At 40.6% G+C, this 27,918-nt stretch overlaps 1 protein-coding gene across 1 annotated transcript; it reads right to left on the bottom strand.

Annotated features, from left to right (window-relative positions):
* Nucleotides 1-83: 83 nt before the first annotated feature.
* Nucleotides 84-27,593, bottom strand: morc2 (MORC family CW-type zinc finger 2). Its single transcript, XM_079810212.1, has 27 exons — nucleotides 27,391-27,593; nucleotides 25,641-25,814; nucleotides 24,437-24,490; nucleotides 22,872-22,906; nucleotides 22,712-22,780; nucleotides 22,516-22,606; nucleotides 22,316-22,424; nucleotides 22,064-22,223; nucleotides 21,857-21,968; nucleotides 18,615-18,740; nucleotides 18,317-18,396; nucleotides 14,001-14,083; nucleotides 13,823-13,908; nucleotides 13,529-13,669; nucleotides 11,134-11,288; nucleotides 10,878-11,006; nucleotides 8,931-9,036; nucleotides 8,713-8,845; nucleotides 8,531-8,617; nucleotides 7,838-8,125; nucleotides 6,042-6,329; nucleotides 5,907-5,970; nucleotides 5,325-5,463; nucleotides 1,731-1,907; nucleotides 1,558-1,651; nucleotides 1,266-1,454; nucleotides 84-1,144 (listed from the first exon to the last, which is right to left on the bottom strand). The coding sequence occupies exons 2-27, from the start codon at nucleotides 25,706-25,708 to the stop codon at nucleotides 1,076-1,078; spliced, it is 3,132 nt and encodes a 1,043-aa protein (XP_079666338.1). The 5' UTR covers nucleotides 25,709-25,814; nucleotides 27,391-27,593; the 3' UTR covers nucleotides 84-1,075.
* Between the last annotated feature and the right edge of the window lie 325 nt (nucleotides 27,594-27,918).

Consider the following 27,918-nt stretch of genomic DNA (forward strand, 5'->3'; position numbering starts at 1 on the left):
TACAAAAAGCCTCCAGGGAACTACATTAATTTATCAATTGAGAATGACAATTTCGGTGAATAATTGACCTCTTTGAATGTTTTACAATAAGGACTTTTTTTCTCTCCATACCTTTATAAACATAAAATAATAGACATCAGATTCAATTTCAACATTTATGTTCAATATATTTACACTGTAGGCCTATTAGCAGCTATGCAAAACGCAACGGTTACAACTTAAAGACAAGTATGTATATTCAATAGTTTTTTTCCTTCTTTTCAATGAATTATTGAATGTGTTCATCAAATGAATAAAAGTAAATTGAAGTTACAAGTCAAGACCATAAAGTTGTTTTTCCCCCCAAACAAACTGAACCATAAGACCATGTGTGCATCCTAAACTTTATTGGACCGTTTTAATAAAACTTTTTAAAAAATATTCTCAGATATAAAGATGAAGACTAAATACTGTAACTGAAAAGGTTAATAAGGTCAGATCAGTTTTTATTCCAAAAAACGGAAACTTGGAAGGTTAAAAATAAAACAACACGAACTGAATAGCACATCCAGATAAATGGAAAACGAATCAGGAACTCAAACTTGAGAGAATACGGATCACAAAGCAGCAAGTTAAAGCCCATTTTCAACTCAAAACGTCAAGCGGTTTCGAAAGGAGTCGACGAGAGCTGTGAGAACAACTGAGGGACTCTTCCATAAAAATTGGGTTGAGAATGAAGCTTTACAACACTGAGACCCTAAAAAACAGCCAACATGAACTCAAAACCTCTATGTAGAGTAAAGCATACAAAGTTGTGAAACTGCAGGCTCTACGAAACCGTTTGAATCTCTCTTCACCTGCAGCCCACAAGTTCAATCTTCTCCATGAATGAGCTGATGGCCTGAGTGATTTGAACCGAAAATCGCGTTGAAGTTGGCAATGAAGCTCTTGCTGCATTACAGAGTTCTGTCACAGTATATAGAGTTGAAGATGCGGCCGACCAGCAATCATCTCCAGTCTTCCGCTAGAACTCTTAGTATGCATGAAACACAAATGTAGCGCGTGAAAATGAGGATGAAAGAGGAGATGCAGGGTTTCACTCTCCCTTTGTGACCAAATCTTCAATGTAGGCGTCCAGCTCATCGTCACTGCTGATCTCGATGTCCTGAGGAACAAAACACGTACATGAACAAAGGAATTTCTCATGGGAACATTTCATTGACAACAGTCCACAAAATCAAATAGCAAAATTGACTTATGAGAGTGTGTGTGTGTGTGTTTCAGACCTCCTGGACTTTCTGGAGAAGAGCGACAATGTTGGTTCTGAGTTTGCGGAGCTTCTCTTCAGATTCCCGGAGTTTGGCTTCTGCCCCGCTGCTCTTCTCCTCCACGGCTCGTGCCCGCGACTCCGCCCGCGTCTGGTAGGAATTACACAGACTCTGCAGTCCGGCCTCATACTGCTGGAAATACTCTTTCTGCAACACACACATGACACGAAATTAAGCACTCGAATCATTCAGCTGTGATATAAATATCTCTGAAGGCTTCCGTGTAGCAGCGACGACGGTCTGTACTCACGATGGGAAAGGCCACAAGGTCCTCAGCACTCATAGTGTTCACAGAATCTTTAGGGATTCGGAAATCCGGAGGGAAAAAATACCGTAGCAACGTCCTGTGCGAAACAAACCATGAATGTAGGGATGAAATGCACACACACAAAAAAGTACAACAGAAACAAACCACAAACACACCTCATCATGGTCACAAGGCCTTCTGTGGTCTCTCTGCTCGGCCCGCTCTGAGTCGTGTCAGGCTCTGCAGCAGTGGGCGGAGTTACAGAGCGTGCTGGACCCTGATTGGTGTCTGGACTTCGTGACTCTGGAGAGGCTGGACGCATAAGACGGACCTCATCGCTGCCCTTAAACACCCTGAAAACGAACACAAATGAACAAACATGTGAGCAACTGCAATTTTGAAGTTGCGGTGAAACAGAAGCAGGGTCGGAAATGAACAGGGGTTTGGGGCAAAAAAAGAGAAAAAGCCAAATGCAAAATTTCCAAAAATCCCCCCGCACAATTAAACTAAATCCATTACGTCTGTTGCGATTAAACTTAATGTCGATTGTGGCATTACATTTAGATCTGCTTATATACATTTTTTGCAGTGTTGGGAGATATTCTGACCTATTACAGGAGTACAGACAGATCTTTTCTTTCATATTGTGACATGCATCCGAGAAACATCGAAAAAGGGGAAAAAAAATGTTTGGAGGGGACTTTGTATGTAGGTATGTATGTGTGTGTCACAAGTATCTATAACATGCATTTAGAAAATAGACAGGGTGAATTTTCATTTCATGCCGACTTTAAAATAAAATGGAAAACATTTCAGAAAAATAGAAATTCTTCTGTAGCTGGTATAAATGAGATCTGATCATCTTTGGAGCCAGATTTCACACAGACACTCTTGGCATTTAGGCAAAAAACTACTGTCAGGATTCACTAAAGACTTTATCATCTCATAACTGCTTTGGATAATTTTGTAGCAATAGCTTTCACGCAGCAAATGGAGGCTTTATTTGAAACTTTAAACTAAATTTACACAGTAAAATTAAACAGTCAGTCATAAAAAAAAGAACAAAAACAAACTGCAAACGATAGCACTAATGAATACAATAGAATAAAGCATGGGGGTCAGAAGCAACAAAAATAAAATATGTGGGTGGGTCCTCCTCCAGAAACATTTTCACTGGAGATGCCATTTACATGAAGTGCAAATAGCCGGCTTTGTTTACTAAATATCTTGAGGGCCAGACAAACTGAGGGAATTATTAGCAGTGGCAGTAGTGTAGGGGTAAGGCACATGACAGAAAAGTTGACGCAAATCGACCTGAGGTTCAAATCCGCCTTTTGCCGAACTTGCTCTACTCCCTTTTCACATCACATATCAGATCGGAAAGGCATTTATTTTCAATAAAAATTAAGAAAATAAATTAAAAAGTGGAAATAAAGCATCTAACGTGTGTTTAATAATAAAGTGTTTATCGGTTAGGGGTAGGTGAACAGACATGCACTGAATAAGAGTCGGTAAAAGTGAGTGGGTCTTGTCCATAGACTGTAAGCAAATATGGACGTAGTGTCCGTGACGTCACCCATAGGATTCTGAAGAGCAGTTTTGAAGCGCAAAGTAGGGTCGAGCTGGCCGTCGCCATCTTGTCATCGCGTGTCACACCCGGATAATAGAAAATGGGCAAAGAGGCGGGACGTGGGCGGAGCTGAGGTGACGTGATGACTAACAGACAGCAGACAAACGGCAATCCACCTGTCACTCAAAGTGGCCACGCCCTTAATTATGCAGAACTTTCAGGCTTTATATAATGTAGACGAATGAGTTATAAAAAAAATCACCCCCCTCACAGTCATCATGAAGGGCAAAATTAGCCGTATAGACCAAAAGCACAATTTGTACCAGACTGTAAACATGTGTTCTTCTGCTGTAAAGTTGGGCATTTTAACATGAGCTCAATGAGATTCTGCTCCTTCTGGAGTCTGTCTCTAGTGGCCAGTCGTTGAATTGCAGTTTAAGTCACTTCCGTATTGGCTTCAAGAGAAACTGAGGGAGGTCGCCGCTTGCTCTTGTCCCACGCTCATACAATGGTTCTGACACCCATGGAATAAAGAGACTAATGAAATAAACATGTCTACGTTTTTGAGGTGGGTCTAATGGTGCGTTCACACCAGACGCAAATGACGCGGTTCACGCAAGTGATTTACATGTTAAGTCAATGCAAAGACACGAATAGACATTCTGCGGTGCGATTCGCGCGAATGAGGCGGCACGAATGACGAGACTTGAGCGTTTTGAAAAATCTGAACTTTGTGGGATATTTGCGCAGCGTTAACCAATCAGGAGCTTGCTCTAGTAGTGACAACAATGAGGAGAAAATCTGTATATTAATATCTGGTTCAGACAATATGATTATCACTGTGATAACATTAAATGACATGAAACACAACCCAGTCTCTTTTTGTTAAATGCAAGTTTATGTATGATCAATAATAAAAAAGTATAAGTAAAAGGTATAATAAGCTATACATGAAATAAAGCAAACAATTCAGTCAAACATTCAAAGTCAGTGCTAGTCGGCTACAACTGTAACATACAGTTATAGCCTAAAAATAAAAAAGTAATGAAACTTCACTTTGCCCTCAGCCTAAACGATTTGCCAGAGAACAAATTATAGATCCATGAGACCAAAGATCGGCCGTTACATATACCAACATGTAGCTGTTTAAGCTTTAAACAACTACATTATTGCCTGAAAAAGTCTTAAAACCAAGTTGTCACACATTAACAGTAGATTTTAACAAAAAAAGACGTGTAAACACAGCCCATGTCAGCCATTTCTCAACGAGACGAGCCGGCTGGCAGAAGCCCCTCCCATGACGCAAATTCGCGTCTGTTGTGAAGTGAATGTCACGCGCGAATGAAGCGAATTTCACGCGAGTAAACTCAAAATGTTCAAGCGTCCAACTTCGCGCGAGAAGCGCGATTTATTCGCGTCGGGTGTGAAAGCCACATAACAGTCGTATTCGGGTAAGAAATCCTAAAGAAAGTCAACGACAGAAGACAGGCAGTTTGACGATTTTATGTGTACTTGACTGTTTAAGTAGCCTAGAAATCTAGACGCAGCCAGGGTCGTCTAGCAACTCTCCGTAGACTTGCAAGCTTGAAAAACCAAACTCTAGTCAGGCCAATCACATCGTGTGTAGAGTCGGTGGGCGGGTTTAACATAATGACAGCAGAGTTGTGACGGTTCTGCATGAAATATGCGTTTTTCTGAAATTTAAACTCGCGACTGACACCTGTGGCCAAAAAACAAAACGGCTCTTATTTTCTGCTCGCTCTCGCAGCGGTGGTGACGTCACATCCGCAGACAGCGCGGGAAAAAAACGACCCGTCCAGAAAATAGGAAAAATAGGATACGGGCTTATAGGTGTACCCACTGTGAGCAGACAAGGTGTCAGTATGCTCATCAGGAGATGTTTGAGTCATAAATGGTCAAATAAAAAGGCTATTGTTACGTTTATTTTGGGGAAAAAGTTGCATATAGCCCCTTTAACCCAATTGGACTTGACACGCTGACATGGCTGCAATAGGTTCTGTAAAAGAAGGCACTGCAGAGAACAGAGAGCACATGGTAGAAGGGAGAGAATTTTGGAGGAAGACGTTATCCCTCTTCTGCGCTTTTATGGGATTGATTTGCCCTGTTAAGTAAACCTGGCCCTTGGTGTAGTGCGTCACAAATGTGTCACATATTGATTTGTGTATGATTGAGCACATACCAGCGGTCTCTTGGAGTGTTCATGGGAACGTAGTCGAACTTGACTTTCCAGCGTACAGTGTCCTTTCCCGTCTCTACTGCGGTTACACGACCCGTGAACCACTCGCCGTTCACTTTTGCCTCTACCTGCATGCCTTTATCTACAACACACACACATGTTTATTACATCTCGACCACACAATTCCACGCATTTTTATTATACAAAATTATTAGGGCTGTCAAAAGATGAATCGCGATTAATCGCATCCAAAATAAAAGTTTGTGTTTACATAATATATGTGTGTGTACTCTGTTAATTATTATTTATATATAAATACACACACAAGCATGTATATATTTAAGAAAAAAATGTTTTTATATATAAAACATTTATATTTATATATATTAGAGATTATATAAATGTATATACAGTATATACATGCAAATATTTCTTAAATATATACATGAATGTGTGTGTATTTATATATAAATAATAATTAACAGAGTACACACATATATATTATGTAAACACAAACTTTTATTTTGGATGCGATTAATCGCGATTCATCTTTTGACAGCCCTAAAAATGATATACGCTTATTACCTTTCTGTGCGTTATTTTTGGTCACATCTTTCTTCAGATCTTCATTAGTGCTATTCGTGATAACCTGAGAGAGAAATTCAGCTCAATTACAACTGTATTGCGTGTGAATTACGTGGTGTGGATGTGTTTCTGTACCTCAGTGTTGGTCGGTTTGACTGTTACTGCTGCTGCTGCTGGTGGTTTTTTTTCCACTGCAGTTTTCCCTCGAGCCTGACCAGACGCCGCCATCTTTGATTTTTTGGGTTGAGGTTCATCCTCTTCTGACGCACTGTCTTCTTCATCCTCCTCTTCTTCTTCTTCCTCTTCCTCCTCCTCTTCACTTTCTTCCTCCTCATCCTCCTCTTCTTCTTGGACTTTGCCCTTCTTTAGGTGTCCTTTCTTGCTGATTGGAGTTTGTTTGCCAGCAGTCTTGGCGGACGATGGCTAACAGAAAAACAGTTCATTTTGATATTTTTTTTTTGTCAGTGTGAAAACACAAGATATTAAGGCCCTGTCCACACGAACAGGGGTATTTTCAAAACGGCAGCTTTTTCTTAGCGGTTTGGCCGCTTGTCCACACGCAAACGCAGTATCCGGACACTGAAAACTCCTGCCAGGGTGAACATTTTTAGACACTCCGGTTGCAGTGTTGTCGTGTGGATAGTGAAACTGGAGATTTTGGCTTTTTCCAGGCTTCTGATTGGCCAACATGGCTTTACAATTAGGGCTATATCGGCACCTGTTGGTTTGGCATGCTCTTGACATCGCTTCATAGCGTGTTTTGCGTTTTCATGTGGACGCGGTTTTTTTTTTTGGAGGAGGGAAAACTGTTTATAAAAATACCAGTGTACATGTGGACTAGGCCTTAAAGTTTGAGTTTATGTATGAAGGTAAATTGATGCCTTAAAGAATCGCAAGCGCCTTAGCCCAAACTAAGATTTGTGAAAGTGTACGTAAGATTGCAAGCGTAAATTAAATTTGAATGCGCAAGATAAGTTTTGTAAAGGTGTAAATTGCCTTTCAAGTGTAAAAAATATTTGCAGCATTTTACTGTTATTCGTAAGTGTAATTCATGTATTGTGAAACTGCAGCTTCATTTTAACGCAAAATAAACATGATCTGTATTCTTCTGACTTCCATTTTTCCGTGCTAAGACTTTTTACAGCTTATTAAGCAACCATGCCTGATTTATTGTATGTGTGCATTAAAAGTACAATTTCGGCAGTGAGAACGATTCTTAGCCAAATGAAGATTAAGATGTGTTCTGGCGTCTGGGGTCTTAATTGAACCAATCAGACAAGGATAAATCCAGAGTCAGCGAGCAGCTCATTTGATTGGCTACAGAAGAAGGTGGACCCGCCTTCCTCCTCGAGCTCGCAAAACTGAGCGAGTGAGAGAATCGTGCCAAAACTTTAAGCGCAGCTAAAAGAAAGACGGAACTGTACAAATCGGTTTCTTTTTTGCCCTACATTCACAACAAGTCATTTAGACATTTGCAGCAGTTTATATTTTTTACACAAAGTTTTGTTTCACACGGTCAATCTGGTTTGCAGTTCCTGGCTCTGATGTTTTCGCTTGCAAATCAATGTTCACAATCGTGCAATGATTTTGGCCGTATCTTGGCGAAAGAAACATGTCAAAAGTCATAGCACGGAAAAATGGAAGTCAGAAGAATACAGATCATGTTTATTTTGCGTTAAAATGAAGCTGCAGTTTCACAATACATGAATTACACTTACGAATAACAGTAAAATGCTGCAAATATTTTTTTCTTACACTTGAAAGGCAATTTACACCTTTACAAAACTTATCTTGCGCACTCAAATTTAATTTACGCTTGCAATCTTATGTACACTTTCACAAATCTTACCCTGCGCTTGCGATTCTTTAAGGCATCAATTTACCTTCATATTTATGTATGTGTTTTTGCGCATGCATGCAAGACAACTTACTGTAGCAGTGCGGCTCTGCATGGCACTTCTGCGAGCTGGCGTCTTTGTGGGCGGCGGTGGGGGCGGGGCTACAGGTTTGGGGGCGGGTTTTGTTGCCTTAGCTGCAGGAGCCGACTTCGCTTTGGATGGAGGGGGAGGAGCTGGTGGGGTCCGCGTAGGTCGTGAAGGAGGCGTTGATTTAGAGGGAGGAGTTTTTGCTATCTGTGGCTGACTGACAGCTTTTCTGACCACTGCAGGGAGAGGGGGTGAACGTGGGCGGGGTGCTGCTCGCTGGGATGAGCGGGTCGGCTAGAAGGGTAAAAAAAAACATTAAAAAGAATAATAAAAAGCTTGTCAAAACTGTCAAAAACATGTCCAGGTCAAATGTACTCTCTCAAAAAAAACTGTATTTTGCACCATGAATTTTTTTTTTAGGACCATTATTTTTATGACAGTTCAGCATATTTTTCCAGTTATCATACTGTAATGCAAACACAAATATATAATTTAAAACTAGTAAATCAAGTATTCATACATCATGGTAAAAAATAAAATATCAGTAAATATTATGAAAAATGTCCAGCTGTATTTGGACAGAAATGTGCTTAATTTTTTTCCATTTAGATTTTTGTAAATATATATATATATTATTTTTTTTTTAAACTAATTTCACCCATTTTTTGTGCGATTCATCCAGACATGCATATACTATACCTGAGGTGTACGCTCTTCTGTAGGTTTTGTACTGACATCTAGAGGGAGCCGTTTTATATCTGTTGTTGATTTTATTGTTGTGGTTTTCTGAATTAGGAGAAATAAAGCATTCATTTAAACAAAAAAAGACAGAGAAAAAGCTCATTAAAGAGCCGAGTTGAGAGACAGACAGACAGACCGACCTGCAGGGACTCCAGTTTCTCTTGCTGCAGACGGATTTTATCTGACAGATCTTTCTGTTTGTCCTCTGATGACTTGATGTCTTTTTTCAAAATGCCGACGGGCAAATTCTGCCTCTGCTCAGACGCATCACACCTAATAGAACAGAGCAACAAACAAAACCATAATAAAGAAACAGTATTAAATGGTTGGAAGGCTTCTGGGTGTCTAGTTTCCCAACCTGTCCTGGGTTCCGTCCGGGTTCATGAGGCACACCCAGCTGTCCGGGTACCGTTTGTCCACGGCGTCCATCTGAAACGGCAACGTCCGCCATTTCAAACACTTATCTACAGGAAGATAAAAAAATAACAAAATTATATTTGTATAAGGATATTCAATTCAAGTTCCAAGACGTCTGGTCTTTTCTTCCATTTCCATTGGGCAGCAGAAGTACTTTGTGAAAGAAAAAAATCCTAAACAGTCGAAAAAGTTTTCAAAGATGAGGATATTGGGCCCTCACAGCCAAAGAAGGGAGTCATAAAAATGTAAAGAAAATCACTGAATGAGCCCAATTGGATATGAATATTAAAAAAGTGGGATCAGATGTTTTATCAGGCTATTATTATTTTGACATTTAGATACATATGAAATATATTGCTCTTGTAGATACTTGCCAGCATTTCAGTAATAAAAGTCAAGATCTTTAAAATACATCCAAATTACAGCGAAGCGCAGCCGTACGGTGCTCTGCAGTGGCCAAAAAGGATATAAACAGTGAATTTTGAAGTGATATATTCTTGAAAACTCCGGACGGCAATTAAATTACCACACGACCTTGGTGTTTGTCATTTGGCCGGGGATTTTTACACGGGTGGAGGGAAAAAAAACACTGACATTCTGGATTCGGACAGTAATAAATTCACAGACTAGCCGCTGTAAATGATGAAAATACCTTACGACCCCACGAGAAACAATTACTCTCCGAATAGGGTTATTAAAGGGTTAGTTCACCCAAAAATGAAAATACTGTCATTAATTACTCACCCTCATGTCGTTCGACCCCCTTTCATATTCGGAACACAAATGAAGATATTTTAGTGTAAAGCTGATGCTGAGAAAGGCTTCAGACAGGCCTCCATTGGCATTCAGTACATTTACACTCCCAAGACCCATAAAAGGCACTTAAAACGTCGTTACAAAGTCCATCTCACCACAGTGACTCTACAATAATTTTACGATGCGACGACAATAGTTTTTGTGCGCAAAAAAAAAATCAAAATAACACCTTTATCCAACTTGTTCTTGTCTTCCGTGTGTGCCTCCACGACGCATGCGCGAGAATATGACGCAGATCCGGCGTTCGGACACATGACCCAGAATCGATTTGTTAACAAGCAGTGGAAGATGCGCGTATCTAAGCTGTTGAATTCTACATTGATCGTGCTTTAGGTCTCGGCGTAGTTCTCAAAATGGGGTTAAAGTGTGCATTTCATGGATTCCCGAACGCTGGCGCTACGTCATATTCTCGCGCATGCGCCGTGGAGGCACACACGGAAGACAAGAACAAGTTGGATAAAGGTGTTATTTTGATTTTTTTTTTCACACAAAAACTATTGTTGTTGCATCCTAAAATTATTGTAGAGTCACTGTGGTGAGATGGACTTTGTAACGACGTTTTAAGTGCCTTTTATGGGTCTTGTGAGTGTAAATGTACTGAATGCCAATGGAGGCCTATCTGAAGCCTTTCTCAGCATCAGATTTCAACTAAAATATCTTAATTTGTGTTCTGAAGATGAACGGAGGACTTACGGGTGTCGAACGACATGAGGGTGAGTAATTAATGACAGAATTTTCATATTTGGGTGAACTAACCCTTTAATGTTAATCAAACAACAAAACACAGCTTTAACAAAGATTAATTTACATTTAATTTATACAGTGAATACTATAGTGTTATTTACATTTAGGTCTGTACCTGAATACATTAGTTAGACCGTACTTTATTTGTAACTTTGTTATACTGTATTTATTTATGCTTAGTGTATTTGATCTTAACCTTGTATTTTTAAAAAGCATTTTCAGTCCAAATTTTTCATTTCAGTGCACCCCTAATATTTATACATATAAATGCGTTTCTGGCATGTTAAAGGAAGTTTGTGAAGCGCTGACAGTGAGCTTATGTTCGTACCACATTGGATGGTGACCGGTATCTCCATGGCTCTCCGTCGTCGAAACCGAATTTCATTTGAAGGGACGGCGTTCCAGTTGGCCGACAAATAGCCAAATTCATCCCAGAATTTCACTATACCCTTCTGAGCTGTTGAGGGAAATATTTAAAGAAGTTAAATTTATTACAAAATAATGAATAATTCATAATTTAAGTGGATATTTCATACATGTCTGCGCAGGTTATCAAAAAAAAGACGACAAACACACAGACTGACCTATACCGATGTCCTTCCAGTACTGGGCGAGATATTCTCCCATGGCTCTCAGTAAGTGTCTGTATTCTTTAGCATCTGCAAAGTCCTGCTTGTTGTGCGTTGGCTCGAGCACTAGATAGGGAACATCCACCACTCCTACAACACCTCCACAGGCCCTGATACACACACACACCCAGACAGCGGTCATCCACACTGTTAAAGGGGTGATGATTGAGAAATCAACTTTCCTTTGAGCATTTGGTATATAAAAGTTCATCGTGATATAAGAATATCCTGTAAATTTCAGAGCTGAAAACGTCCTTGTTAGTCAAAGAAAAGCTTTTATAGACACCAGGCCCAGAAAACGAGAGCTCTCAGGATATGTCGATCATTGACCATTAAGATCATTAAGACGCAGAAGCGCAGCCTCAAGCCGCCCACCGACTCGTGGAGCAAAACGGCTCGCGCTACCGAGCAATAAACATGCCGGTTCCAGCTTACGTGTGGAAGACATTGCGTTTGTTCGCTTCATTTCACCGCGGAATCGATTGTAAACAAGACGATTGTAAATCGAGACTGGATTTGCAGACATATGGAGATTAAAACACACTTCTGTGCTTCTATATTGAATCCGACAGGAACGGTGCAACACACTTATGTGTGTAAAACATGTTTTTATATGTGTTAGTATTGCATTGTTACAGATCGTTTGATATCTATTGATTACACACCTTAGCACACGGTCACAGGCTGGAGAAGCTGTTATTGGTTCATTCATGATCAGACTCGGACTTGTAACTAGGGTTGGGTACCGTTCACATTTTAACCGGTACCTGAAATTCAGTACCGGTACCCAACGGTACCTTTTTTCGGTACTTTTAGGATGTTTACATAAATAACTGTAAAGAACCTGTAAGTAATTTATAAAAGTGTTATTGACATTATGCCAGAGCTGCCCTGGTCACTGTCTGCCATTGTCTGTGATGTTTGTTTACTGTAATATTTACTAGGCTACTAGCAACTTAATTTAATTCAGAAAAACAACCATATTTTTTTTTCTTTTTAATTTCATTTCTATGAAAAGATTTCCCACAAATTGTGTTATGTATTTTCTGGTAATCAAATGAAGACATAAAACATTCATTTAATTTATCTTTTAATTTAATTAAGCTTTTTTTTTGTCAAACAAAGTGCTGCACAACTGAGCTTTATATGGTTAAAAATAAAACGAAGAAATTTTTTTTTTAACCTTAAAAAAATAAAGTTTTGATAATTTATTATTATTACATTAGTGTGAGCATTATTATTAAATTGAGACGTATCTAAATTCTACTTTACAACAGTAATTTATTTGTCAAGTTAGCCAAACTTTGACGGGTTATTTTGACGGGTTGCCGTTCATTTGAGTTTGTGTGTTTATGACGGTAGTTTTTCTCAAATGAAACAGTAAAATGCTCATGAAGTGACTCAGTGGCTCTGTAGATGACGTTCGTGCGTTCATGTCCTCATATGAGAGGCAGAGATGGAAACAATGGACCGTCACGCGCGATTAGGAGTGTGTGTGTGTGTGTGTGAGGTAAACCCATAGACTGTAAACCGCGTGTCTACGGCATTCATTCACACAGAGACACTCATGATTCGTATTTAATTGGTCTTTTCGCGGTTTAATATTTACAGACACTAGTCTATATCACAATATGCGCTCTCAGGTACCGAAATTTGGTACCGATTGATTAAATGTGAATCGGTACTCGGTAGTACCGACGTAATTCGGTCGGTGCCCTTAAGAGTACAGAGTTCGGTACCCAACCCTACTGGTTACGCCAGCTCGCAAAGCCCAATGTCCCGGGGCTATGTGTTTTTCAGACGGGCTATCACCAACCTGCCAGCGGGCTACAGTGAAATAACATTCCTTTCTTGCACGCGTGCGCGTGTGTGTATGGTTCGCGGTTATATTCACTGATGATCAGGCGAAATGATACAGAAATAACATTCCAATCAATCGCGGGTGGATGAGAGATGAATCATTGTGTTTGTTTGATAAAGAAATTTTTCGAGCCCTGTGAGCGTTTCTCCAGACGCTTTCAAAACAATTCCTCACGTGTACTGATGGGGGGTGGAAACTCATTAAATATGCAAATCTTATCCAATCTTAGCCGTGGGTGTTTACTTCCAAGTCTTCAGTGCGGGTGCCGCCCATCAAAACCGACTGTTTTTCAGAGAGCCTCAAAACCAAGGCAGAAAATAGCCTATTACTTATTCATTATGATGTTTTAGAATGTAAAAACCACGCAAACGTCATAAGATGACCTCAGACAACAGTATAAAAAAAATAAAAAAGCCAGTTCATGACACCTTTAATGCCATTCTTACACCTCAGCTTGTATACTGCAGTCAATGTGTGATTTTCACTCACATTCCTCCCTCCAGTTGTGGTCCCGTCTTCTCGTACATCTTAATGAGACGGCTGCAGTTATAGACGAACATTCCATCCTGGTCTCGTCTCTCGATGTTCACGCCAAATATAAAGTTCAGCTCCTTGGGTTCTTTCAAAGCTCTGAAACGGGAAGAACAGACAACGTGCTGCTTTAAATAAATCTTGGCAACAGTCAACAAGTGTGTTTTCAAGTATATCATTATGCATAAAGTCATATGTGATGACTATAAAACATCTTTAAGAGGTCAGTGTATTTGTAGGGGTGTGTATTACTTTTGTTTGGATGCATGGATGGCTTGTTTTCTAGTAGCTTCGGAACGTAATGCCACAGCTGAATCCTGTGCCTTTCTCAGTGCGGCCTGAAATCATAAAAAAATTATTAAAAAACCTGCAGACCCAACAATCTCATAAGTGCTATTTAAGGTGTGTGTTGGGGTGGTCGAGGTCTTACTCTGGCTTCTTTGGATAAGTCATCACCAAGCTTTAACTCCAGGGCGCGAGCTTTACTCTCGGCTTCTCGCGCCTTCTCCTCAGCTAGAAAGGAAGTCACACATACGCACAAGTCAAGTCACATTTATTTACATAGCGCTTTTTACAATACAGATAACAGTAGGGCTGCCCCCTAATAGTCAACTAAAAGTTAGTGGATGAGAAGAGGCTTATTCACAAAATAGTATTAGTCGGGGAGGAGGAAATGTCCATTCTAACTCTTTAACTCAATTCTGCTTCTGTTTGTGATCAGGTCATTTAAAGCCGTTAAACTCTGGGAAAGTGTTCAGTGATCCAGGAATCTAATTCATTCAAACAGTCCAAAACAGCGCTAATGTAAAGAAGGCCAGGCTGATCACATCACACATATACACTCACCTAAAGGATTATTAGGAACACCATACTAATACTGTGTTTGACCCCCTTAATTATACGTGGCATTGATTCAACAAGGTGCTGAAAGTATTCTTTAGAAATGTTGGCCCATATTGATAGGAGAGCATCTTGCGGTTGATGGAGATTTGTGGGATGCACATCCAGGGCATGAAGCTCCCGTTCCACCACATCCCAAAGATGCTCTATTGGGTTGAGATCTGGTGACTGTGGGGGCCATTTTAGTCCAGTGAACTCATTGTCATGTTCAAGAAACCAATTTGAAATGATTGGAGCTTTGTGACATGGTGCATTATCCTGCTGGAAGTAGCCATCAGAGGATGGGGACATGGTGGTCATCAGTGATGGGAATAACGGCGTTACAGATAAACGGCGTTACTAACGGAATTATTTTTTTCAGTAACGAGTAATCAAACGAATTACTGTTCCTCCCGTTACAACGCCGTTAGCGTTACTGAGGGAAAAAAAAGCGGCGTTAGTCGCGTTACTATAATTGAGCTCACTGAAGCGCTTTTCATCCGGACAGGCTCTCTGTCAGTCGGACCTGCAACGTGTGTGTGTGTGTGTGTGTGTGTGCGCGCGTGCGCGTGGGCGTGCGCGCGCACCAGCCATGCGTGTTGGGGGTGGGTGCGGTGGTGCACATAACTGATGATGATTGGTGGGTGGGAGACAAGGTTGAAGTTGATAGGTTGAGTTCACACCTATGGTTCACACCTATTTTTTTCACGGTCTATGGTTCACACACACACACACACACACACACACACACACACACACACACACCCATTACGCACACGCATATGCACATAGCGATGGTCCAACGACTTCAAAGGTAGCTTTCGCAAACTGGAAGTATAAGCGCTACTTTTCCCTCGTTGAGGTGAAAAGTAAGAATATTTAAGTAACGTGCAACTTATGCCCAGGAAGAAAGAGTCTCTCCACGCCGGTGGCAAGTGATTCTGAAGCGCCTCACATCATCATATTATGCCACAAAATTAGTGGCTAAAAACCCAGGTGATAAAGTGAGCTCCACTACCAAAGAAAAGTATAGTACTGATAATATTTACACAATATTTACACTATAGTAGGCCTACTGATAATATTTACAATAATGCATTGAATTTGATAGGTGTCTCTTACATTGTCCCACAGCAACATTCCAATAGTGTACATTAATGTACAATGTTTTATAATAATAATTTATTCTATTTAGTGTCCAATTCATTCATGTAACATATCTAATATTGGGGGCATCCAAGTTATTTGACATATTTGAACATTTGAAAAAAAAAAAAAAAAGTAACGCAGTAATTACTTTCCCTGGTAATTAGTTACTTTTATAATGATGTAACTCAGTTACTAACTCAGTTACTATTTGTAAGAAGTAACTAGTAACTATAACTAATTACTTTTTTAAAGTAACGTGCCCAACACTGGTGGTCATAAAGGGATGGACATGGTCAGAAACAATGCTCAGGTAGGCCGTGGCATTTAAACGATGCCCAATTGGCACTAAGGGGCCTAAAGTGTGCCAAGAAAACATCCCCCACAACATTACACCACCACCACCAGCCTGCACAGTGGTAACAAGGCATGATGGATCCATGTTCTCATTCTGTTTACGCCAAATTCTGACTCTCCCATCTGAATGTCTCAACAGAAATCGAGACGCATCAGACCAGGCAACTTTTTTCCAGTCTTGTGTTGTGGCTTCACAAATGCTTTGCTGCATACTAGAGGGCTGCATTGGGATTGAGTCCCGCCGGGTCCCGCGGGACCCAACGTAAATCTCGCGGGAGCGGGCGGTTTGAATTTTGCTGCGGGCGGGAATGGGCGGCTAAAAAAAACACAGCGGGAATCGGCGGGATAGGGAGGTTGCCTAACGACATGATGGAGAAGATGTCAATAGATGATGTACAAAAGAACCTCAAACGAGGTATTTACAGCACAAAAGCTAAACAAGGAAAGTCTGACATTTGGAGAAGTTTCTCAATTGTTTTGGTAGGCAAAATCATGCGTTATAACGTTATATGTATCCACATATTGCGCAGCTGGCAAATACATAGCTACTTGATCATACCTCACCAAAAACGCTCAGCACTCCCTGCAGGTCAAGTTGACTGTTTGGTGTCTTTGACAAACAATACATAGAAGTTTAGTGAGTGGAAATGGATTGTTTCTAAATGTCCGTTTGCTATTTTGTGTTCACATTACGTTCTTTTGAAGCATGTTTTCTCAGGTTTCCTTTCAGTCGAATTGGGATCTGTTTTTTGTTTCTCAATCTGTTTTTCTGTTTTCTGTTTTGCAAAGCAGTCTATTTTTATGTGCAAAGTTTTTGATAAAAACGAAATTATATTTGAATGTATTTGTCTTTTCTTTTTTTTTCACATGCAGGCCAGGGAAACGAAACAAACAACCCCATGAATCTCTTTAATAATATCAATACAAATACGTGGGGTTTTTTTTCCTGCGGGACGGGAGAAGACACAAAATCAATGCATCTCTATTATTGTGCGGGAATAAATTCTCAGAGTTTTGCGGGTGCGGGCGGGAGTGGACATACATATTGCGGGAGCGGGCGGGAGTGTAACACATACGTTGCGGGAGCGGGCGGTAATGGTCAGAAATTCGGCGGGTGCGGGCGGGAGCGGGATGAAGAAAACAGTCCCGCGCAGGGCTCTACTGCATACCTCGGTTGTAACGAGTGGTTATTTCTGTCAAAGTTGCTCTTCTATCAGCTTGAATCAGTCGGCCCATTCTCCTCTGACCTCTAGCATCAACAAGGCATTTTCGCCCACAGGACTGCCGCATACTGGATGTTTTTCCCTTTTCACACCATTCTTTGTAAACCCTAGAAATGGTTGTGCGTGAAACCAACAACCATGCCATGCTCAAAATTGCTTAAATCACCTTTCTTTCCCATTCTGACATTCAGTTTGGAGTTCAGGAGATTGTCTTGACCAGGACCACACCCCTAAATGCATTGAAGCAGCTGCCATGTGATTGGTTGATTAGATAATTGCATTAATGAGAAATTGAACAGGTGTTCCTAAGAATCCTTTAGGTGAGTGTAAGAGAGAATACAGACTCACATTGTGTTTTAGTGAATTGTTCGTTCCAGTGTGCTTTGCTTTAAAACACAAGCTCTGTCGTATTCTGCGATTGTTTCTGAGGAGCGCAATTTTGGTGTTGTACAGTAAGCGTGTGAGGGTCTGTTATATTGATGCACAAACAAACCGTGTGTGCGCACTCTTGATCACTGATCGCACAGTGGTTCATGTAGGTTGTCTACAAACCGGAAGGTTGGTGGTTCGATCCCCGGTTCCACCTGACCAAGTGCCGAGGTGTCCATGAGCAAGACACCTAACCCCAGCTGCTCCCGACGAGCTGGATGGCGCCTTGCATGGCTGACACCGCCGTCGGTGTGTGAATGAGTGTGTGAATGAGTGTGTGAATGGGTGAATGTGAGGCAAAATGTAAAGCGCTTTGGATGGCCGTAGGTCTGTTAAAAGCGCTATATAAATGCAGTCCATTTTATCGCACGCTGCATTCATGTACAGACACACAGTACATTCACGTTCTTTCCACACACACACACTCAGGAAGGATGATGTTTGATTTGTCATGTGTTAGGGATGTCACAAGAACCGGTACTTCGGTACCAAGTCGGTACTGAAATTGGCTGCAGGCCTGTATACTTTTTAAAACAAGCAGCTACATCGGTCAACACTTGTGTTTCAGTATTTGTGGAGTTTATAAAAGCAGAAATGGTCAGATAGAGGAAATACCATTATAACCCACAAAGCCTGAGGTCAACTTCCCTTAACACCCGCATCCGATTCTAGTCCAGTTTGAGCTATTTATGTGGGCTTGGGTTTAACTCACCGAGTTTTGAGAGGTGATCTGCCTTCTTGACCTCCTGCTCAGCACGGGTTTTAAAGCGTGTCGACGTGTATTTGTACATCCTAGAGGCCAAAAGAACAGAATGCACAGTTAAAATGAGTGTATATAGCCATGTCAGGCTGTTCTGTACAGGATTTTGTTTTGCTACTGCTTCTGAGGGAGTTACAAGAATGCTCCACTATAAAACTAGTACTTTTCACAACTTTAAGAGGTCAATTTGATGTGGTAAAACCCTGAGGCTGTGTATATGTGTGTGAAGTTTATATTTTTTTATGTTTACCTAGGGTTATACAAGCAACAGGACAATCTCTTAGTTCGGACTTTGTGACCCTGAATGAAGATCCTCATTCTGGGGTCGATGTAGAGGACAGCAGCATACGCACGGAAGGACCTCCTCTCTGGCTTTCTGTTTATAACACAAAAGTACATTCAGCATCATCAAAAATGTCCAAAAGTATATTAACATGCCACACTGTATGCCATATTAGTTGGTTTATGAGCATCCTACTCCAGGAGGGCCAACTTTCTGTAGAGTTCATCTCAGAAAGAGTCTGGAAGTTTCTAATTAATCATTCTAGTGGACATTTGCCCTGTCCAAATACTAGGGATGTCCTGATCAGGTTTTTTTACCCTCGAGTCCGAGTCATTTGATTTTGATCCGATCCTTCTATAATACATAAAAACCTTTTATGTATTCATAAAAATACATAAAACAAAAAAAAAAAGATCCAGGATGTTCCTTATTTTTTACTTAATTCACCTTATTTAACCAATAGCGTCTCTGCAACAAAGTGATGTCATGCCGCACACGTTGCTGTTTCTGTGTGAAGTCAAAAGGGTCTAACTCTGTGCCACCACATAACTATAGATGTGTTAAAAAATAATGAGAATATATATTTACATATATATCCGAGTCCTGATCGGGAGGTAACGTCCGATTCCGATCGAGTCTGAAACCACGTGATCGGATCTGGACATCCCTACCAAATACCCACACCTGAGAGCGCATGCACGTGACTGAAGTAAGTGCGCAAGACTGTCCCATGCCTTTAAAATGCTGAAGTGCAGTGCCCTTAATGCACACTAAACCGGTATTTATGTTTTTGAATGTCCTAATAAAATGGAAATAATTTGAAATCTGAGACTTTGTTTCATATCAACAGTAACAAAGCACAAAGATTACTGCGATTTATTGGATGGAAGGCACGCTACAATGTCCCGTTCATTCATCAACTGAAAATAGGGTGACTAATCGATTCTTGGGATTTAAAGGAACACGCCGACTTTTTGGGACTTTATCTTATTCGCCGTATCCCCCAGAGTTAGATAAGTCCATACACACCATTCTCATCTCCGTGCGTGCCATAACTCCACCGCTAGCCTAGCTTAGCACAAAGACTGGAGGTAAACGGCTTCAGCTAGCCTACTGCTCAAAGCCTTACTGCTTTTCCTATTTACATGTTGTGATGTGTAGTTACATTGTGTACTAAGACCGACGGAAAATGAAAAGTTGTGATTTTCTAGGCCGATATGGCTAGGAACTATACTCTCATTCCTGCGTAATAATCAAGGAGATGTGTTGTTGTCCAATGGGTGCAACGGCGCAATGATATTACGCAGCGCCTGAAAATAGGCTAACTTCCGTCAACATAACCAACGTGACAACCTGCTTACACAGGGAGCTGCTGGGGACTATTTTCAGGCGCTGCGTAATATCATTGCGCCCATGGTACGGCAGCAAAGTACCCTCATTACTACGAAGGAATGAGAGTATAGTTCCTAGCGGCTAACCATATCGGCCTAGAAAATCACAACTTTACCTTTTCCGACGGTCTTAATCCTGGTGTCTTTTCTTTGACTAACAAGGAAGTTTTCAGCTCTGAAACTTACAGGATATTCTTACATTACCATGACCTTTTATTTGTCAAAAGCTCAAGGGAAAGTTGATTTCTCAATTCACCAGCCCTTTCATTTCAACATCCCTTCTGCCTTTTGCAACACTCACTTATTCAGCTGATTTGGATGTTAAGTTTGGGCTTTCACAGGATTAAACAATTGTAGGTCAGCCTCTTGAGAAGATACGATTCAGCTCATTACAATAATTTGTTACGGCTGGCTAATAATATAGTTTCTGACCCTAATCATGTCCTGCTTAATGAGTTTGTATTATTACCATCAAACTGGAGGTAGATTCAAGGTAGTTCCAAGATTCAACAGAGTGAGGCTAAAGCACTCTTAAGCCCTATTAGGATGGTAATAGTTTCTCGTGGGGTCGTGAGGTATTTTCATCATTTAGTCAGTGATTTTATTACTGTCCGAATCCAGAATGTCAGAATTTTCTCCCACCACCCGCTTAAAAATCCCCGGCTAAATTACCTACTGTTTTTAGACAAACACCAAGGTCGTGTGGTCATTCAATTGCCGTCTGAATCCACATCTCTGAGTTTTCAAGAATATATCACTTCAAAAATCACTGTTTATATCCTTTTTGGCCACTGCAGAGCACCGCACGGTTGCGCTTCGCCGTAATTTGGATGCATTTTAAAGATCTAGACTTTTATTAATGAAATTCTGGCAAGTATTTACAAGAGCAATATATTTCATCACCGCTCAAAAAAGAAAAAAAAGAAAAGAACAAACATTTGAAATGTTTATTTAATTACATTATATATGTTAATAACCACAGCATTATGTTTACCTCGTGTAAATGAGAGGCTGAATTCACTTATTTCTGCTCATTTCCATGTGGAATAAAATTACATCCTTTATTCTGAGGTAAAATACAAGACAGAAAACCATTTTAACTATAATGTGCATCTATATATCATCCTATTTTTAAACAGATTTAAATAATAAAATAATAATTAGGATATTATTTTCCTATTATTAAATAAAAAATGCATTTATTCTTATTATATTAAGCATATTACATTTTATTTACCGCAGGCAATCATGTTATTGACCACGTGAGCAGGATCACAAAACTTGCTTCTCCACCGAGAATAAATCACCATCCAAATGCACGAGTTTTATCACTGAGGTGGCATGCAAATGTATTTTTATGGACTTCCACATGAGAAACAATTACCGTCCGAATAGGGCTTTAGGACAAAAATCAAGAGTATAAGAAGAGAAGGTAATGTAGAGTTGCAACCCTCTACAATGTGAGTAAATCACTCGCATATGCGAGTAAATCGTCACTCTGGGCGATTAAATAATATCTATCATTAGCCATTAGCTAATAAACTCTCAGATTTTAAAGTATATCAGTCTGGCGACTAAACAAAAAAATGTACTAGCCAAAGGCGATTCTATTGCCAAGGTGTGCGTAGAGGGTTGTGTTGTAATTGTATAAGTGTAGTATAGGAGTGTAAGGTGTAATGTAACGCAAGTGTGATGTGTAATGTGTGAAATTTTTGTGATTGTAAATTCTTCTGTGTCGATGTTTATTAGATGTTGAGAGTTGTAAAAATGTCAGACCTGTCTGACAATAAAGTATCATATCATATCAAATGGACTCACACTCCCTCTGCGGGCGTCCCGGCCATCATAATGTCCTGGTGGTCCGTCTCCACATCCAACTCCGGCTCTCGGTTATCCATCAACTTCAAATTATAAACTACAACCAGTGTACCTACGAACACACAATACTCAAATTTAACGGCCCCGCCAGACACAATCTGATTAACGCACTTATTTAATTTCAGACAAAGTGCTGTAAAAACCAACCGGTGGGTCCTTCGATCTTCTTGAACTGCCGAAATAGCTGCTCTTCGTTCTTAAAAGGAGAATACTTAAAGATGAGCTCAGTCTCAGTGGCGTATTTCTCAGTGTCTTGAGTCAGAGGCTGCTGGGTCTTCACGTCCCAACTGGGTAATGGGACGATCACCTGCGAGAACAGGAACAAAAGCACTTAGAGGTCTGCTCTTCGCTCAGAACGAACGAGCGTTCGTGTATGATGCTTCGCCATCAGCTTCTTACCTCATCCAGACCCTCTTCTTCATGAAATGTTCGCGACAAAAACAAACACGTTAATTTGTCGTCTTTTTTGGTGAAAAGAATGAAGTCCTTCCCTATACGCATGGAACCCCTAAAAGAGACCAGGACGTTCATGTATTAAAACATTTATTACAAGACAATGGCAGTTCATCGGTTTCTAAGAGAAGTGTAATGATACTTACGACTTTAATCCGTTTCCATACTGGCCGATGTGAGTAGACTCTGGGAATCGTTTGCTTGATTTGCCGAACTGGATGACATGCGTGGCTTCACCTGTTCAAAACAGTTCTGTTGGCATCACCGTTGCGTACGAGATCTTGAGTGGAAATGCAAGCATTTTGTGTTATTTAAGTTTTTTTTTTTTTTTTTTTTACTCACCAGGGTCCATTCCAGTGCCATCGTCAAGAAAACACAGCATAAACCCGCCTCTCAGATCTGGTCTCTTCTCTGATTGGCAGTAACAAATCAATATTAACAATATATTTTGTTATAATACAGATTTTTGCAATGGATAAAACTTTAAACCATTGTATCCAACCTGTGTAGATGTCTATCCGTGTGGCATTTGCGTCTCTGTAGACAAGAAGTGGATGTTAACCTCAATAGTGCAAATCATTTTGATGATAGAAACCCGGTTTACAGCCGGTATTAAGATGCGTTTTGGTCGATCGGATCACAAGGAGACGAGGGAGACACATTGCCGTTTACACCTGGTGTTTAAATCCGTCTCTTTTGTCCACTTTCAGCCACTCCTGTCCTGATTTCTGAGGGGAGGGTCTATGGGCGGGTAAATGTATGGCCTTTTTCAGATCTTTCAGTCTAATGGATGAAATAAGTTCACGCAATTTACATATAAACGAAGAACGTCAGAACGCCCACCACACACCAGCTGATTGGTGGAGAGGAGATTGATGAAGCCAATCAGTATATGGGGATGATTAGGAGGCCATGATGCACAGTGGCCAATGGGCAAAAATGCCGGGGTTACACCCCTACTCTTTTCCGAAGGACATCCTGTGATTTTTTAATGACCACAGAGAGTCAGGACCTCGGTTTAACGCCTCATCCGAAGGACGGAGCTCATTGACAGTATAGTGTCCCCATTACTATACTGGGGTGTTAGGACCCACACAGACCACAGGGTGAGCGCCCCCTGCTGGTCTCACTAACACCTCTTCCAGCAGCTACCTGGTTTTCCCAGTTGGTCTCCCATCCAGGTACTAACCAGACTCCCGTGGGAAACCAGTCTTGGGCTACAGGGTGAAATGGCTGCTGGCGGTGAGAGAACATTGAGCTTGGTATGTTTTTCCTCTTCAAACAAAACTTGGGTCTCCAGCCAACAGTTTAAATCCTGTCTGGCTAGCGCGCTTCCCATTATGTATCAGTATCGGAGTAGCGGTCTTTTAGTGGCTGTTCGACCACATGAGTGTTTACACTACAAAAGCAATCCAGTGAGATGTTTTTACAACTACCTCTGGAAGTGGTCAAAAGTGTGGGTTAGGCCGTGTGTCCACCAAAGCGTTTTTTCACGCAGCTGGCAGGCGTATTCAATTGTTTTCAATGGGAGCGCCGCGTTTTTAGAAGGTCATGAGCGTAACGAGGCGCTGAGCGAGTATTTCACTCTCAGGGTTTTTAACTGGTTGCCTAGAGTTGAAGAATGTTCAACTTTGAGTAAAACGCAGCGCTCATCACTGTCACTTTTCACCCAGTCGTCCAATCAGAGTGGAGGAGGGGCGGGACAAATACAACACCAACCAACCGCAACATTCTGCTTGTACTGTACAACGTCAACAGATGATAACAAGCAGTATAATAATGGAACAAAATAATTTAAAACAAGAGCCAGAGCAAATACTTTACATTGTATCAGCATTTTATATAGAATCAATACAGAAACAAACTATCTGTGAAATGAGATGCTAGTAACACTTCCGCGGATATTCCGTATCATAAGCAAAGCGCCCACAGCGAGACGTTTTCAGCCGGCTAAAAACGCTTTGGTGGACCGGCGGCCTTAGGGTGGCGTCGTCCACTTTCCAATCCAATCCAAAAACGCATCTTAATAAAGGCCTCTCAAGTAATATTTAAAAACTGTGTTTGTACCTTGAGTTGTCGACAAGTTCAGCCAAAGCTCCAAAAAGAAACTCGTGGGTTGTCCTGTTGGCAATAAAATATATCAATCACAAGAACCTTTTTCATGGCCACTGTCACCTTTTGTCTTTAATGGCGATAAATTCCCAAGCATGTGCCAAAATCGACAAGAATAATTAATACATTATTAGAACATTGTTATAAATGTCTTGAAGCAACATCCCCATTCAAGATTGTTCTTTGGTGTCCAATTCACAAAAAGATACATCGTTTGCACTCGCGTTGATAATGGGCGCATCCCTTTGCTGATCACTTGTATAAAATTGAGCTCGGCCAAAGTCTTTATATATAGGTAGACAGTGCACTCCGATTACTTATGAATGGGAGAAAGTGCAACGGTCAATACGCCAAATAAGCCCCGCCTTCTAAATGAAAGAGCCAATCGTTGATTAGTAAAGTCATTGCGTCACTGCCCTTAGGAGCTCCGGTTGCTATAGAAACAGGTAGTGTGAGACGCACATTTAGGTCTGTATCTGCATTAGCTTTCTCCAGGCTGAAAAATGCAGTACTTTGTCATGATTCAAGCGTTTAGAAACTAAATTTATGAGACAGTTATTGTCAGATTTCATTGGTGATTTCAAATATGAAATTTAATCGTAAGCTTGGCTAACAGTTTTGGAGAATTTGATGTTTCCCCATTCAAAGAGAAAGGAGCTGCATTTGCATGCCCGAGAGACGTTTCAAAGATGGCCGCCGAGTGAAATGACTCGTCTTAAAGGGACTTTAGACTCAAATTTAATGACTTTTGGTCTTGTCGTCATTGCAAACTGCTTTGCGGAAAGTAGAAGCAGGTTCCTACTGACTGTTCACAGGCCATGCAATGCATGTCGGCGCAAAAAATGGCCACTTTTGATAAGACCGAACACAAGTCCGAATCTGATTGGCTGATTGATTGAGTCAGGGTGCACAAGCTTTTAGCAAGCACGGTTTCATGTCATCTTTAGTTTCGTTGCTTGCAAGAAAATTTGTAACAATCAACACTAATTTATATAGTACATGCTTTGATGTCAGATGATAAATTACCATTTTTACACTAAGCAATGCATATTATGTAGTTCCCGATGTGAAATAACACACTGCATCATATTTTTAATTACCCTATTAGCTTTTTTATGTTAACGCAAATACACAAGCATACACTCAAATTGATACTTACGAGTTTGTGTGCAGATATTCAAAGGTGAGCTGAGCTCGGTTTAGCGAGCTATAATTTGTGTAGGCCATCGTTTCAAAATAAAACAAATTAAAAAAAGAAAACTAGCTGATTGTATTCACGTCTCGTCTCTACATTCTTTCCATATGATGAGAATCATGTGTGATTGTTCAACACCTAGAAAACAAACAAAAACAAAGCATGTCAGTACAAACTATCCAGAAATCCAACGCATCGGAAAAGACTGAAATGGAATATTAACAGTTTACTGGGATCTATGGGATTTACACTTATTTTTAAATAGTGGGCAATTTGCAACATTACAGACGTTTCAAACAGTAGTGCGCTTCGATACTGTGTTACGTCCAGTCCAGCGACATTTTCTTTAGGAAGTTCATATTGTTAGATTGCATTTTTAGTTCAATTTTGACCTTTGGGAAGTCGAATAATGATTCAAAATATTTCCAAATGGGATTCAAGTGCATTGCATTGTGGGATTCCATGCAGTGTTACGTTGTATAATGAATTTGCATACTGTGCTCAGTATGGATACCACATACTGCAAAAATAGCAAAGTAATATGTTATTGCGAGAATAACCTAAAATTTAAAGCCACAATATTAATTTCTACATCGCTTATTCAAAACAAAGGCTTAGCTTTGACTTCACGGAGCTTTTATTACGCCACAGATGAACGCTTCCGCTTCTTCCGCTCATGCGTATGTGCGGTAACACAGCACTGTTTTATCATATTACACACATTATTTGAGTGTGTTGAAAGTTGTGTTATAATGCTAATCTGTGCGTTCACTCGGCGACTACAATGAGACACTTGTTCACACTGAGAGATCGATATTAGGCGTGGTAAAACATGGTACTCGCGGTAAATCAAGAAAACCAGATTTAAACAGTAAGACTAACTGTGTTGAGCTGTAGAACAATGATTAGTCAATGAATGATCCAAACAGTTGCTCACCTGTCTAATAAAACATATCGTATATTAAAGCATCTTTGGAGTTTCCATGGTTTCTACTAAATAAAACACGCGGTATGATGTCATTGATAGGATAAAAATGCTTATTTCTCTGGATTTAAACATTCTTGGAAACATTTGTGATAATGTACACAAGTCATCAAAGCATATAACACTGTTCTAGTGGTTTTTGGATATTTCAATCCTAAAATCTTACATACTGCACCTTTAAAAGGACCATTAGTACTTGATGAAAACATACAAAACTACAGCATTTGCCATTGTCCTTTTTCATCTCGTCATATTAAAGGTTAGTCATAGTTTGGCAAATTAATACGAACTGTAAAGCATGTGCCAAACCAAAATGCTCTTGATATCTCTTCCTGTTGCAGGCATGCATGATGCATGTGTTGAACATTTACAGACTTTTGCCTTTTTTTCCCTTCTCCCTCCTGGCTGATAATAAAGCAGACAGGTGAGCTCGTGAGTGGGCTTTTTACTGTCTGTCGTTGAACTGACTAAATGAACACAGAAACACACGCGAGGCCACCCCATGCTGCAAGGCCCTTGAGATCCATGCAACAGCAACACTTTCATTCGCCAAACACTCAAATCAGCATCTACTCCATCAAATTTAACCCCTGTCTCGTGTAATGAAGCATGCACAGGAGAACTGGTCAAATAACTGCGGCCTGCCCAAAAACAACCGTCTACATTTACAAAACCAATAGCCTTTTGTACAGTAACACAAGCAGAAAATGTGATTTCAATAATGCAAACCATTTGACCATTCCTCGACCTCCGTTTGTTTTTATCCAGCGATTTCTGCCTGTTGCATGAGGAAAGCTACGAAACAAAACGTGTTTATTCCTTTTTTGTTCATAGAAAGTAGATGCAAGGCCTCGAATCGCTCCAGCAGCGCTTTCCCTCGAACAACACACACGAGCACAGAGACATCTTGCCCCGCCCTCCTCGCCGCGCTCAGCCAATCACGTTGCCCGCTGCCTCATTAGGCGCGTCTGATTGGTTGAAGTCGCCGTCGTTCAAAGTAGAGCAGGAAGTAAGTTTGCTGGTCCATGAAGGAATGTGGTGTGGAAAAACGCGGGGAGGGAAATCGTGCTAAAGCACAACACGACAAATCGACAAGCTGGTCTGCTGCTATTGGCCTTTAAAAAGCATATACAAGGTAATGACGACACGACGGCTTTTATGTGATATTAAAACACAGGTTAGAATGAATTCAGTCGCGTTTTGTTACATAATTTGATTTTTACTAATGCATACATTTTTCTGTTCAAAGGCTTAAAA

This window comes from Gobio gobio (genome assembly GCF_949357685.1).
Source record: "Gobio gobio genome assembly, chromosome: 25".
Lineage (NCBI taxonomy): Eukaryota > Metazoa > Chordata > Actinopteri > Cypriniformes > Gobionidae > Gobio > Gobio gobio.

Coding starts and splice junctions, on each gene's coding strand:
- morc2 (XM_079810212.1), bottom strand. CDS start 25,708: ATGGCCTACACAAATTATAGCTCGCTAAACCGAGCTCAGCTCACCTTT. Junction 22,907..24,436: donor GAACTTGTCGACAACTCAAG/GTACAAACACAG, acceptor TCTTGTCTACAG/AGACGCAAATGCCACACGGA. Junction 8,846..8,930: donor CCGGACGGAACCCAGGACAG/GTTGGGAAACTA, acceptor CTGTTCTATTAG/GTGTGATGCGTCTGAGCAGA.